Raw genomic sequence first — 12,842 nt, forward strand, 5'->3', positions numbered from 1 at the left:
GTGTGCTCCAAAATGAACTCCAGAATAAACACCCATTCGAAAGTTATGACTTGTCCCGTGTCATAAAATCCAACTTCCTTGGGAATTGTGGTTTCAAATATGTCCTCTTTGATGCCTTCTACATCTTCTCCAGCCACTACCTTCTCTTGAATCATTCTTCTTGGTGTACAAAGTCCTTTGAAGAATTCAACACCATCTAAAACTTGCTGTGTTGCACCAAGAATTTGAATAGCATTTTGCTCCTTTGGGAAGGCTTCCACGATGTCCTTTTTACTCTCTTCTTGGTTGGGAATCAAAAACCTGCTAGGAAAAGGGACATTGGGTGGAATAACATCAGAATAACATGAAATTGGGACGTCCTTACTGGTGGTGGGTGGTTTAGAGGGCTTAGGGGGCTGCGGCAAGGGTTGTTCTACCCTTGCCGTGTGCATGTTTTCTTCCTCCTCCTCAATTAGCAGCTCTTCATCCACTTCTAGGCTATGTTTGGACATTTTTAGGTCAGCTCCAACCTCCATAGCACTTCCCAAAGTGATAGCATTATGGATTTCAAAATCTTCCTTCGAGTTTTCAATAGTTGAGTTGGAAAGTTCACTTTGCTCTTGAATTTGTTTCATGAACTCCATAATCTGCCCAAATTGCTCGTCCAATTTACCCAACTTCTTGTCTTGATTTTGTTCGTCCTGCGTCAAAGAGGTTAGTAATTGAAAATTTTTATCATTATCCATGGACATACTTGAACTTGATTGGAATTGTTGTGGGGGAGGTTGTGGTGGCTGCATAGGTGTTGTATTGAACTCCTCATATGGTTGCCAATATGCTTCTTGTTGAGCCTCCTTGGCTTGATTTTGTGACCCCTGCGCCAAAGAATTTATTTCATTAAGAATTTGAATATAATCTATTGGCGAACTTGAATTTAATTGAGCATATTGCATATGAAGTTGTGGTGGCTGCATAGGTCTTGAACAAAACTCCTCATATGGTTGCCAATATGCTTCACGTTGAACTTGTTGATCTTCCCACCATATAGAGTTTGAATGATCCCTCCAATCTCTTTGTGGACATTGATTGGCTTGAAATCCTTGCCTATATGAAGCACCAAATGTAGGGACACTCTGCATTGTGGTCCTTTCGGCATACGGCGACAATTTAGAAGTAAGATTTGCCAATTGAGCTTGAATGCTAGCAAAATCCATATCTTACTTCTCTAGTACCTAAAATCAAAGAAAGAGAACTAAATCAAATATCAAAAGTAACAACAAACAAAGAAAACAACACTAAGTTTAGAAACTAAAACGAAAACAACTAAACAAAAAAAAAGAAAAGAACCAAGGGATTAGCAAAGTTGCTAATCCCCGGCAACGGCGCCAAAATTTGATGCGAGATTTATACGCACACAAATTAAACCCTCTTTTTATCAATTGTAGTATAGGTGCAAGTAGGGATCGTTCTGGACCGGGGATTAGGAGGGATTGTTAATCACTTGGATTTGACTTAAACACGTAAAAACATAATATAAAACACTAAACTAGACTCAAAGAATGTAAAACTAAACTTTAAAACATTAAAACAAATCAAAAGACTCAAAATGCTTTTAAAAACACAAACTAAAATGCTATACTAAACTCGAAGAATTCAAAACTAAAAATAAGAAAGATTAAGACTAAGACTTAAACGAAATATGGGGGGATTGATTTTGGACGAATTTAAACTAAAATGGATAGATTGTAAAGAAAACAAATTGTAAATATGAAATTGACGGAAATGAATGGATGGTATGGCTAGCTAAGGGGTTCATCTCCATACATGTTACACTTGCATAATAAAATGATTTCCAATTGCATTTCAATAAACCATGAATTCTCAACACCCCGGGTTAATTAGGTCCGCTTAAATTAACCGTCAAGTTTTCCTTAAGTTAATGAATTGGATGATTGCATACGACAACCCAAAGCATTCCTCACAAATTCCCTACATGAATTGCATAATAGAGAAACAAGCAAGAATCATTAAGCATCATGAAAACTATAAGTGTTGACGAGGCATTCGTTACTATGATTGCATGAAACTTATGCCAAGAATTCGTTTAACGCGATTGTTTATAAGCAACCTCCACTACTTGTGAATATAAGTTCATAACGATTAGGTGAAACTCACTTATATTCTAGCGTCATATTCATGCATGAAAATTAAGTGTACACTCTTAATAAACATACATAAATAAGTTATCAATCAAACGGTTAAACAAATTGAATCCACAACTTATGAAACACAATTAGAAGTAATCAAATCAAAATGCAAGCATAAACATATATTTCGAATCCCCCCCTAGCTAAAGGGGGGTTTAGTTCCTCATACAAAACAAAGAGAATTGAAATTAAACATTGAAATCAAAGAAACGCCTAAACATTCCAACAACTCAAACTTGAATTGTATGAATGTTTAGGCCCTCTTCTCTTCCTCTTTATTGTAGCATAAGGTCTAGGGATAATTGGTTTGGGGGATGGAAGTGTGGAATGGAAAAGGAGTGGTGGAGAAGTGGAAGGGGAATGGAAAAATGGTTGGTGTTTGGATTAGTAGGGAGGGGGGACTCACGGCTAAGGAAAGAATGGAAGTGTTTGAGGGGTGTTGTGTTGTGAATGAGATGTTTTGAATGATGGGAATGCAAGGGTATTTATAGGAGGAGTGGAGATGTATATGGCTATTTGTTTAAGGTGTTTGTGTGGAGGAATGATGGAGAATTGCATGTGGAATGGCTGCAATGATGAAGAATGAAAGCTGGAAAATAAAAGGGAAAGCTGGAAATCTGAAAATGCAAATGGGAATCCTGAAATGCAAAGGTGGCCACGGTTTTGAGTGTGTTTTGTGTTGGAAATGCATGTGAATGCATGTGAATGTTGTTTGTGTGAAGTGTGTGTGGGTTAAAGAGTGAATGGTGGTGTAATGATGAAGTGTGATGGCTGAAAATGTCAAGGGAAATGCATGTGATTGCATGGCAAAGAATTTCAGGATGCATGTGTGTGTTGAATGGTTTCTTGGTGAGGGATGTGAAGTGGTTGAATGTGGTGCAATGATAATGTTTTGTGGCTGAATTGGTGGTGGAATTATGATGGGAGTGCATATGATTAAAGAGTGGGAGTGCATGTGGGTGAATGTGAAGGGAATGCATGTGTTGATGACTAGGTTAGTGGGTGGAAATCTGAAAATGGCATAAGGGAATGGGAGCTCACGGTTTTGAGTTGTTTGTTTGTGTGAAGTGTGTGTGAATGCATGTGAAGATGCTAATAAATAATGCATGTAGGGTTAGGAAATAAAATCATAACTTAAAGGGAGATGATTAAAGGGTGTTGAAAGGTTTGAAATGCATGTGTTGAATTGGTGGTTGAATGATGAAAGAATAAGTGAATGATTATGATAAGTGTATAAGTGAATGATTATGATAAGTGTATGATATGTTAAGTGATAAATGAATGATATGTTAAGTGATAAATGAATGATATGTGGTGAGTGATAAGTGAATGGAAGTGAATGGTTTGATAAGTGAATGATATGATAAGTGAATGCTTATAATAAGTGAATGATATGATAAATGAATGCTTTAAGTGTTTAAAATAGGGAACAAAGCCCTTCCTTGCATGGCAAGGAAGGGAGACACAAGGAAACACACGACAATGTCCTAAGGTTGCAAGGAATGTTGTTTTTGTGTTCTAAAATGCGTAGGAGTCTTCAATGATGCTTAAACATGAGGTCTTTTAGGATTTAACTTTCCTACTTCAAGTCTTTAATTTCGTCCATCCTCTTGGCTCCAAGCATATGATATCCATTCCAATCTCTAATTTGCTCCAAAAGGCTCCAAAAGGCATCCTTTTGCATACCTTGCCCTTAGAACCTGAAAACACACAAAAGAAGCATAAAGGACTAAAATAACTAGAGAAACATAACGTAAATGCACGAGAACAAGCCATTTAAGTCGCATGAATATGCTCCTATCAAAAACATCTTGGATCTCCTCTTCGGTGCTGCCTTCTCGAGCTTGTCGGCATAAGGATTGTCTGGTGTTCTGGGAGAGGCGTTCCTCGCAATCTTCATAGGAAGGAGCCTTGACCGGGTAATTGAAGAAGTCTTCTGGGAAGAGGTCGCACATTGTGATGGGGATGGACGATCTTTGTGTCGAAATTTCATTATCTCCAACACTTTCACATTGTTCTGGAGGTTGACAGGAGTTGTTTTGCCCCCTTTTCGACTGATAAACTTGTGGACAAGATGGTTGCTGCTTGTCCAATTTCTTCGAAGCGATCTTCGAAATGCATTCCTCACAATCTTCATAATAAGGAGCCTTGATCGAGAAATTGAAGACGTCTTCGAGGAAGAAAAGATCCCGCATGAACGATCTTTGTGTTGTAATTTCATCATCCTCAACATTTTCATGTAGCTTTGAAGGTTGACGGTAGCTGCTTTGCCCCCTTTCCGATTGGTGAACTTGTGGACAAGACATATGTTTCTCGTGCAGCTTCTTCGGAGTGACATGAATCCATCCTTCATCTTCACTTGACTTGACTGACATGGTTTTGGAGCATGCCCCCAGCGGTTGAGGTGAAGACTTTGAGTCGAAAGAGCCAGAAGTGACATCTTTCTTAGGGATTTCATCTTCAGTGCCGTTCTCTTGGGTTTGTTGGCATGAAGATTTGCCAGTGTGGACGATGATGCGCCTCCTTACCTTCAATGGTCCTTTTGTGTCAACCTCTAGGATTGCTTGGCGCTTCATCCTTGAAGGAATCAAGCTTCGAACATCGTCTTTTCCTCCTAACCCATCGAGCTTTTCTCCCTTTGGTGTTGTCTTCCTCTTTCCAAAAGGCTTCTCATTATCTTCAAATCTTTCTGAAGCTGATCGTTGCAGAGGAGAGATAACTGTGTTGCTTTGTTTCTTAAGCTTTAACAACCTTTCAAAAACAGAGCTTTGGGATGTCGGCGCTTTAAGCCTCTTGAAGACAGAGGTTCGGTCTTGACCACCAATGCGATTAAACACTGAAGTTCTGGAGCTTGACTGGCTCATCCTATCGAAGACCGACGTCCGATGGGAGGGTTTAGGCTCTTCTTGGTCTTGTTCAATGCTCATGCTGACATATTGAGTGCTAGTGTTTTTCGCTTGGCTTGAAATCATCACAGGTGCATTTGGTGTGAAACCAAGTCCGGCTTTGTTGTTGTCAACTCCGTAACCATGCTCCTTCAACTTCTTTTAAGTTTTGGTGAGGTTACGTTCTTCGTCATTGACAGTGTTTGAAACCTTCTTTCCAGCCACCGCAGAAGAAGCGAAGTCGTACCCGGCCTTTGACATGAGTTTGTAGGCGTTAGGGTCGAAACCTTCCTCGGTCCTCTTGGTTGGAAGAAAGCTTGATTCCACCTTCTTTGGTAGAGCTTTTATGAAGCCTTGTGGTAGTCTTGCGACCTTAGCACCCCCGAGCTGTGTCAAAGGCAAAACTGCATTTGTCTTGAGCAAGTTCACATTATCCGTGTGCCACTGTGTATCGGCTTTTCTAGTTTCGAATGGAGATTGACCATTCTTTCTTCTTGACATTGGGATATACCGGAATATGGGTGCGTTCGGTCCTTCTGACGGCATCCTACTCCCTTTGGTTGTTGCAGGTTTAGCAAGCTCGTCATCGTCTTTGCTTGAAGATGGCACGGCCTGCTCTTTTTGCTTTTTAGGCATGGCTTGCCACTCCTGCTTTTTAGGTGCTGCTCTGCCCGTGGATTTGATCTCTTCCGGAAGGGCTTCGGGTACCGTCTCTTCATCCATGTAGAACTTGGCATCTGCAAAGTGTGATTCGGCTTCGGTGAATGGCTTGGTATCACCTTGGATCACCTTCACTCCTTCTCGGTAAAATTTTAGGCATTGGTGAAGGGTGGACGGCACTACCCCATTTGCGTGGATCCAAGGTCTTCCTAAGAGCAAGCTATAGGAAGTTCTTGCATCAATCACGTGGAATATCGTGCTTGATTTGAGCTCTCCCATGGTCATCTCTACTCGGATCATACCTATCGCCCTTTGTCCTCCTTGGTTAAAACCCTGGATCAGCAGACGGCTCAGGGATAGTTCATTCACCTTGATGCCGATTATGGTCATTGTTGATTTTGGCATGATGTTTATGGCTGACCCACCATCCACAAGCATGCGGTTGACTTTGTATTCCTTTATGTACCCGGAGACGAAGAGAGGACGGTTGTGAGGCTTTGATCCCAACAGTAGGTCTTCGTCAGTGAAGTTAATTACGTCATGGGTGGCACAACATGTGGCACATTCATGTGGCTGAAGCTTCGAGCCTTCGTCGTTACTTTCTTGCACTTCGTGGTCGTCGGGACCTGCCAAGACTGCTGCTAGTGCTCTTCGCATCTTTTTTGGCAATGGTAGCGCTTCCTCGATGCTAAAGTGTGTTGGCAGACCTTCTCCAGGTGTAAGGGTCTTTTCTACCTCAGTGGCAATAGCTTTGCCTTTTGAGGGCTCTTCTATTTCTACTTCAACCATGTGACAGGCCACGGTAGTGCACTGTTGGAAAAAGTCATTCGGGAAGTACTCACGCAAGGAAACGGGAATGCGTGGCTCCTACTCCATAGGTTCCCTAGCATATGTTGTTTTATTATGCTTTATGTTTCTTTTAGGCTTCGCATTGTTGCGGCCGTGGTGATTTCTTCTTTGTTCCACCTTTGGCTGTATGACTTGTGGTCTTGGTTTCCTTGTCTTTTTGTAGGTTACCAATATCCATCCTTCTTCATCATCAGCATGTGTATCTTGGTCGCTTCTCTCCAGTGATGGTTGTGTAGGAGGTGCCGTGCAACTTAAGCATTCACGGGAACGGTCAGGTGTCATTTGGAGAGGCACAGGATTAAACGATCCAAACGCAATTGTAGTGGTATGCGTTGCGGCCGTGTCCTCAAGGTCGAGCTCAATTTGCCCTTGTTGTGCTAGCTTCATGATGAGTTCTTTGAGAACGAAGCACTTGCCAACAGGATGGCTCACAATACGATGATACTTGCAGTACCTAGGATCGTTTGTGCGATTCATTTCTTCAGGACGCTTGCATTCGGGTAGCTCAATCACCTTTTTTTCCAGCAAGTCATCTAACATGGCAGCCATGTCAGAGTCAGGAAAAGGGTACGTTTTCTGTTCCAACTCTCTCAAGGTGCTCTTGTATCTGTCTTGGGTGCGAGAAGGCTCACTTGTCTTTATCTCCTTCGCTTTCTTCTTGGAGGAGATCTTGATGGGCGCTGAGGAGGTCTTGATGGGCGCTGAAGAGGTCTTGATGGGGGTAGTGTTGACGGTGAAAGCTTCCTTAGCGGGCTTCTTCCCGGTCTTGTCTACATTTGGGGCGAATACTTTCTCCTTATTGAAGTTAGTAATTGGCTCCTTTTTCCCATGATTAGCGATACTCAGCTCCATGTCGTGGGAACGAGTTGCTAGCTCTTCGAATGTTCTTGGTTTTATGCCTTGGAGGATGTAATGTAACCCCCAGTGCATGCCTTGAACGCACATCTCAATGGCAGAGGTTTCAGAAAGCCGATCTTTGCAATCCAGACTTAAGGAGCGCCATCTATTTATGTAGTTGACGACAGGTTCATCTCTCCACTGTTTCGTACTGGTCAGCTCTAGCATGCTTACAGTACGACGAGTGCTGTAGAAACGGTTGAGGAATTCCCTTTCTAGCTGGTCCCAACTGTTGATAGACTCAGGTTCGAGGTCAGTGTACCAGTCAAAAGCGTTACTTTTCAGCGAACGCACGAACTGTTTGACGAGGTAGTCTCCCTCTGTCCCAGCATTGTTGCAAGTTTCAATGAAATGGGCGACATGTTGCTTCGGGTTGCCTTTTCCATCGAACTGCATGAATTTTGGGGGCTGATAACCCCTTGGCATCTTCAAAGCATCAATCTTCTTGGAGTAAGGCTTTGAGTACAGTACGGAGTCATGCGAGCTTCCTTCGTACTGTGTCTTGACAGTGCTTGCGATCATCTCCTGTAGCTGCTGGATAGAGAGAGATCCCATGAATGCCGTTTCTTGGTCTAGCTTTGGCTTCTCTTCAACTTTCTCCACTGGTGGCTCCTCTTCTTCGTCGTCTTCTTTCTTTAATAGGCCAATATTTGGGTCGACTTTCACGTCGGGCAGCGCATCTAGTTGGTTGACAAGTGCGGCAATCTGCAAGTCCTTCTCCTCCACAGTCCGTGTGAGCTTTGCGATTGCTTCATTCATCTGAGCTAGCTGCTCCTCGATTGAAGTTGCTCCAGTGGTCATAACTTGCATGGTTGTACTGCCGCTCGAATCAGCGTCGGAGAGTAGGGACTCTGAGTATTTCCTCGGGCTTTCCCCCCTTGATGCCTTTAGCGAGGCTAGGGTGATCACAGGCTCGTACCTCAGGTGCTCTTGTTCCTTTGACAGAGTCAATGCAGGGGCGGAAGCCGCGGCAAAAAGAGCTCTTGCCTTACTTCGGGTTACGATGCCCGAAATATCACCACTTGCGGCGATGATGTTCTTGTTCTTTGCTTTGATTGCAGGAACAGCTTGATCCTTTCTTGATGCCATTTGCGTTTTTCGATGATTGGAGGATAGAGATGAGAGGTAGAGATGGTCCCACCGGGCGTGCCAAATTTGTAAACACGAAAAATTCCTGAAACAAGAGACAAGAATAACGCGAACAAAATATATTTTTGTGTTTAATGATTTTGGGGTTACAATCTCTTTGTAATTTGATCCTCTGATTCTATCTTCGTAGGGTGTAGGTTTGTGGATGAGCTGTTGATCCAAAGGGCCGTCGGGGCTTGATCTAGGGATGAACAGTTGATGAACGGATCTTCGAGGGCTTTTGAGCTTGATCTTGAATACTGGGTGTATGGATTTCTTCAAGGGGGCCGTCGGAGCTTGATCTTGAGGGTTGATGGATGAGCGGATCTTCAAGGGCTTTTGGGCCTAATCTTGAAGACTGAGTGTATGGATTTCTTCAAGAGGCCGTCGGGGCTTGATCTTGAGGGTTGATGGATGAGCGGATCTTCAAGGGCTTTTGGGCCTAATCTTGAAGACTGATTGGATGTGTGGATTTGTTGAGGTTGTTGATCCAAAGGGCCGTTGGGGCTTGATCTTAGGACGAACGGATGATGAACACTTTCTTCAAGGGGCCGTCGGGGCTTGATCTTGAGTCGGCGGAAGTTCTTCAAGGGCCGTTGGGGCTTGACCTTGAAGGAGGGTTTGACGAAGAACGAAGAGTGTTTTCTTGATCCTTCGGGATTTTGCTTGAGAGCTTTAGAGTTTCAAGGCTTCAAGGTTTTGGTGTGATGTAAATTCCCTTCTTTCTTTCTCTTCCTCTTCCTTTCTTTCTCTTTTTTTCCTTTCTTTCTCCCCCCTAAATGAATGCCTTGGCTTCCTATTTATAGAATTTCAAAACTTGATTTTTGGATTTAAATAATCAGATGAAATAAATCATTTCTGCCAAGTAATGACACGTGTCCTATTTGATGACTTTTCCAATTTATTTCGATTTTTCATTGAGTCACACGCTACATGTAAAATTTATGTGACACGTGAGTGTTGAAATTTTAATTATTGGTCAACATTCATTTCACCGAAATTTCGATGTCCACAGTGATATGCAAGATTGTATGAGAGTTGACGTGTTAGAAGGCATCATGCATGCAAATATTATGCCCAGTTTGACAGCAAATCCACTGTTAAAAGTTTTACATGGTTTTGAAGACACAAAAAATGAGATGATAAGGCTTTTGAGTATGTTATAGCTTTGGAAAGTGTCCCTTTACACCAGCCAAAGTGGAGATACGTTTTTGAGAGTTTGGGAGAACCAAAAACACCATTACAACCTTCAAAAATACAACCACCTAAGCTGGAATTGAAACCATTACCAGAACACTTAAAATATGCTTATTTGGCTGCTAATTCTTCGCTGCCAGTTATTGTTTCTGCATATTTATCTCCAATTGAGGAAGACAAATTGCTGCGTATTTTGAGAAATTTTCAAGATGCCACTGGGTGGACAATTGCAGATATTAAGGGGATCAACCCAACACTCTGTATGCATAGAATTTTGATGGAGGAGGGTGTGAAACCCACCATTGATGCTCAACGCCGATTGAATTCGATCATGAAGAAAGTTGCTCGAAATGAGGTTATGAAGCTTTTAGATGCTAGAATGATTTATCCAATTTCAGATAGTAAATGGGTAAGTCCTACTCAAGTGGTACCTAAACGCACTAGAATTATAGTTGTGAAAAATGACAATAACGAGCTTGTGCCTACACGTTTAACTATTGGGTGACGAATGTGCATTGACTACAGGAAGATCAATACAAGTACTAGAAAGGATCACTTTCCGTTACCCTTTACTGATCAAATGTTGGAAAGATTGATTGGTCGGGCTTTCTATTATTTTTTAGATGGGTATTCAGGTTACAATCAAATTCTAGTTACACCAGAGGATTAGGAAAAGACCACATTCACTTGCCCTTTTGGTACATTTGCTTACAGAAGAATGCCTTTCGGATTATGCAATGCACCTGCAACATTCCAACGATGCATGATGAGCATATTCTCAGGTTTGGTTGAACAAGTTGTTGAAGTAATTATGGATGATTTTTCTGTTTTTGGGGATTCGTTTGATCATTGTTTGTAGAATTTATCTTTGGTTCTTGAGCGTTGCAAAAAAACTAATCTGGTATTGAATTGGGAGAAGTGTCATTTTATGGTTAAACAAGGCATTGTTTTAGGGCACCTAGTATCTAGCAAAGGTATTGAGGTTGATAAAGCTAAGATTGATGTTATTGCTAAGTTACCCCCTCATACTACTTTGAAGAGCATTCGTTCATTTCTTGGACATGTTGGGTTTTACAGATGGTTTATCAAGGATTTCTCCAAGATTAGCTGACCTTTGTGTAACTTATTGGCTAAAGATGCACAGTTTGTTTTTGATGATGCATGCTTGGAGGCTTTCAACAAGTTAAAAACACTCCTAACTTCAGCATCGATTATTGCAGATCCGGACTGGAACTTACCATTTGAACTAATGTGTGATGCATCAGATTATGCAGTTGGGGTAGTTCTTGGACAGCGAAAAGACAAGATTCCTCAAGTCATTTATTATGCTAGTAGAACTCTCAATGATGCACAGCTGAACTATGCAACCATTGAGAAAGAATTGTTGGCAATTGTTTTTTCATTAGAGAAATTTCGTTCTTATTTAAATGGGGCTAAGGTAATTGTCTACACAGATTATGCTGCTTTGAAGTATTTATTATCTAAAAAGGATGCTAAACCTCGACTTATTCGATGGATTCTTTTACTTCAAGAGTTTGATTTGGAAATTAGGGATAAAAAGGGTAGTGAAAATGTGATGGCTGATCATTTATCAAGATTAATAAATTTTGCTACTGCAGAAGAAGACACATTGCAATTTTCCTGATGAACAATTGTTGGTTGTCCAGCACAAAACACCATGGTTTGCAAATTTGGTTAATTATTTGGCCAGGGGAGTTATTCATCCAGATTTTAGTTATCAGCAGAAAAAGAAATTTTTGGCAGATGCAAAATTTTATTTTTGAGATGAGCCATATCTGTACAAATACTGTCCAAATCAGATTATTCGCAAATGTATTCCAGAAGAGGAACAGAACAATGTTTTAAAGTTTGCACATCATTATGCTTGTGGTGGCCATTTTGGGCCTAAAAGGACAATAGCTAAAATTCTACAAAGTAGGCTGTTTTGGCCTTCTCTTTTCAAGGATACTAATAATTGGTGTAAATCTTGTGATCATTTTCAGATAGTGGGAAATCAGTCCAAACGGAATGAGATGCCACAACATGGTATTTTAGTTGTTGAATTATTCGATGTTTGGGGTATTGATTTTATGGGATCATTCCCATCTTCACATGGCAATCAATATATTTTGGTGGGGGTTGAGTATGTTTCTAAGTGGGCAAGGCGATTGTAGCACCAACTAATCAGGGATCAGTGGTTTTGAAATTCCTCCAAGGGGTCATATTTCCACAGTTTGGCATCCCACGAGTTATACTTAGTGATGGGGGGAAAGCATTTTATTAATAACCAGTTTGCTGCATTACTTGCAAAATATGGGATAACTCATCATGTTGCCACTCCTTACCATCCACAAACATCAGGGCAGGTTGAGGTTTCAAACAGGGAAATAAAGCGTATTTTGGAGAAAACAGTTGGCTCCACTCATAAAGACTGGAGTTTGAAATTAAACGATGCACTTTGGGCCTACAGAACAGCACTTAAAACACCGATTGGGATGTCCCCGTTTCGGCTTGTGTATGGCAAGGCTTGTCATTTACCTATGGAGCTAGAGCATAAAGCGTTCTGGGCTATCAAGGAGTTAAATTTTGCTTACGATTCAGCAGGGGAAAAGCATAAGCTGCAGCTCAATGAGCTTGATGAAATTCGCTAGAAGGCTTATGAAAATGCACGCATATACAAAGACAAAACACAAGCATTCCATGACAAACAAATTATCAGGACAGATTTTCAGCTAGGGCAGAAAGTTTTGTTATTCAGTTCCAGATTAAAGTTATTTCCAGGGAAATTGAAATCTCGATGAAATGGGCCCTACTTGGTTACTAAGGTTTATTCTCATGGAGCAATTGACATTACAAGCGAGATTAATGGCAACACACTTAAGGTGAATGGTCACAGGCTGAAACCATACTTGGAATCACCCTTCGACAGTGCAGCCAAGTCTATGACTCTGAAGAATCCAGCAATTTAATCACAGGGCTTCTGTTCAGTCTAGCTACAGACGTTAAATAAAGCGCTTATTGGGAGGCAACCTAATTTTCT

The 12,842-nt window shown here is 41.4% G+C and overlaps 1 protein-coding gene across 1 annotated transcript; it reads left to right on the forward strand.

Moving 5' to 3' along the window:
* The first annotated feature begins 12,063 nt into the window (after positions 1 to 12,063).
* LOC137709051 (uncharacterized) lies at positions 12,064 to 12,453 on the forward strand. The gene has a single exon (XM_068448194.1). It carries the CDS (start codon positions 12,064 to 12,066, stop codon positions 12,451 to 12,453), a length of 390 nt encoding a protein of 129 aa, XP_068304295.1.
* The last annotated feature ends 389 nt before the right edge of the window (positions 12,454 to 12,842 follow it).

Source organism: Pyrus communis, chromosome 11 (genome assembly GCF_963583255.1).
Source record: "Pyrus communis chromosome 11, drPyrComm1.1, whole genome shotgun sequence".
Taxonomy (NCBI): Eukaryota; Viridiplantae; Streptophyta; class Magnoliopsida; order Rosales; family Rosaceae; genus Pyrus; species Pyrus communis.

Excerpts from the sequence above, each read along its gene's own strand:
- LOC137709051 (XM_068448194.1), top strand. The coding sequence starts at position 12,064 with ATGGGGGGAAAGCATTTTATTAATAACCAGTTTGCTGCATTACTTGCA.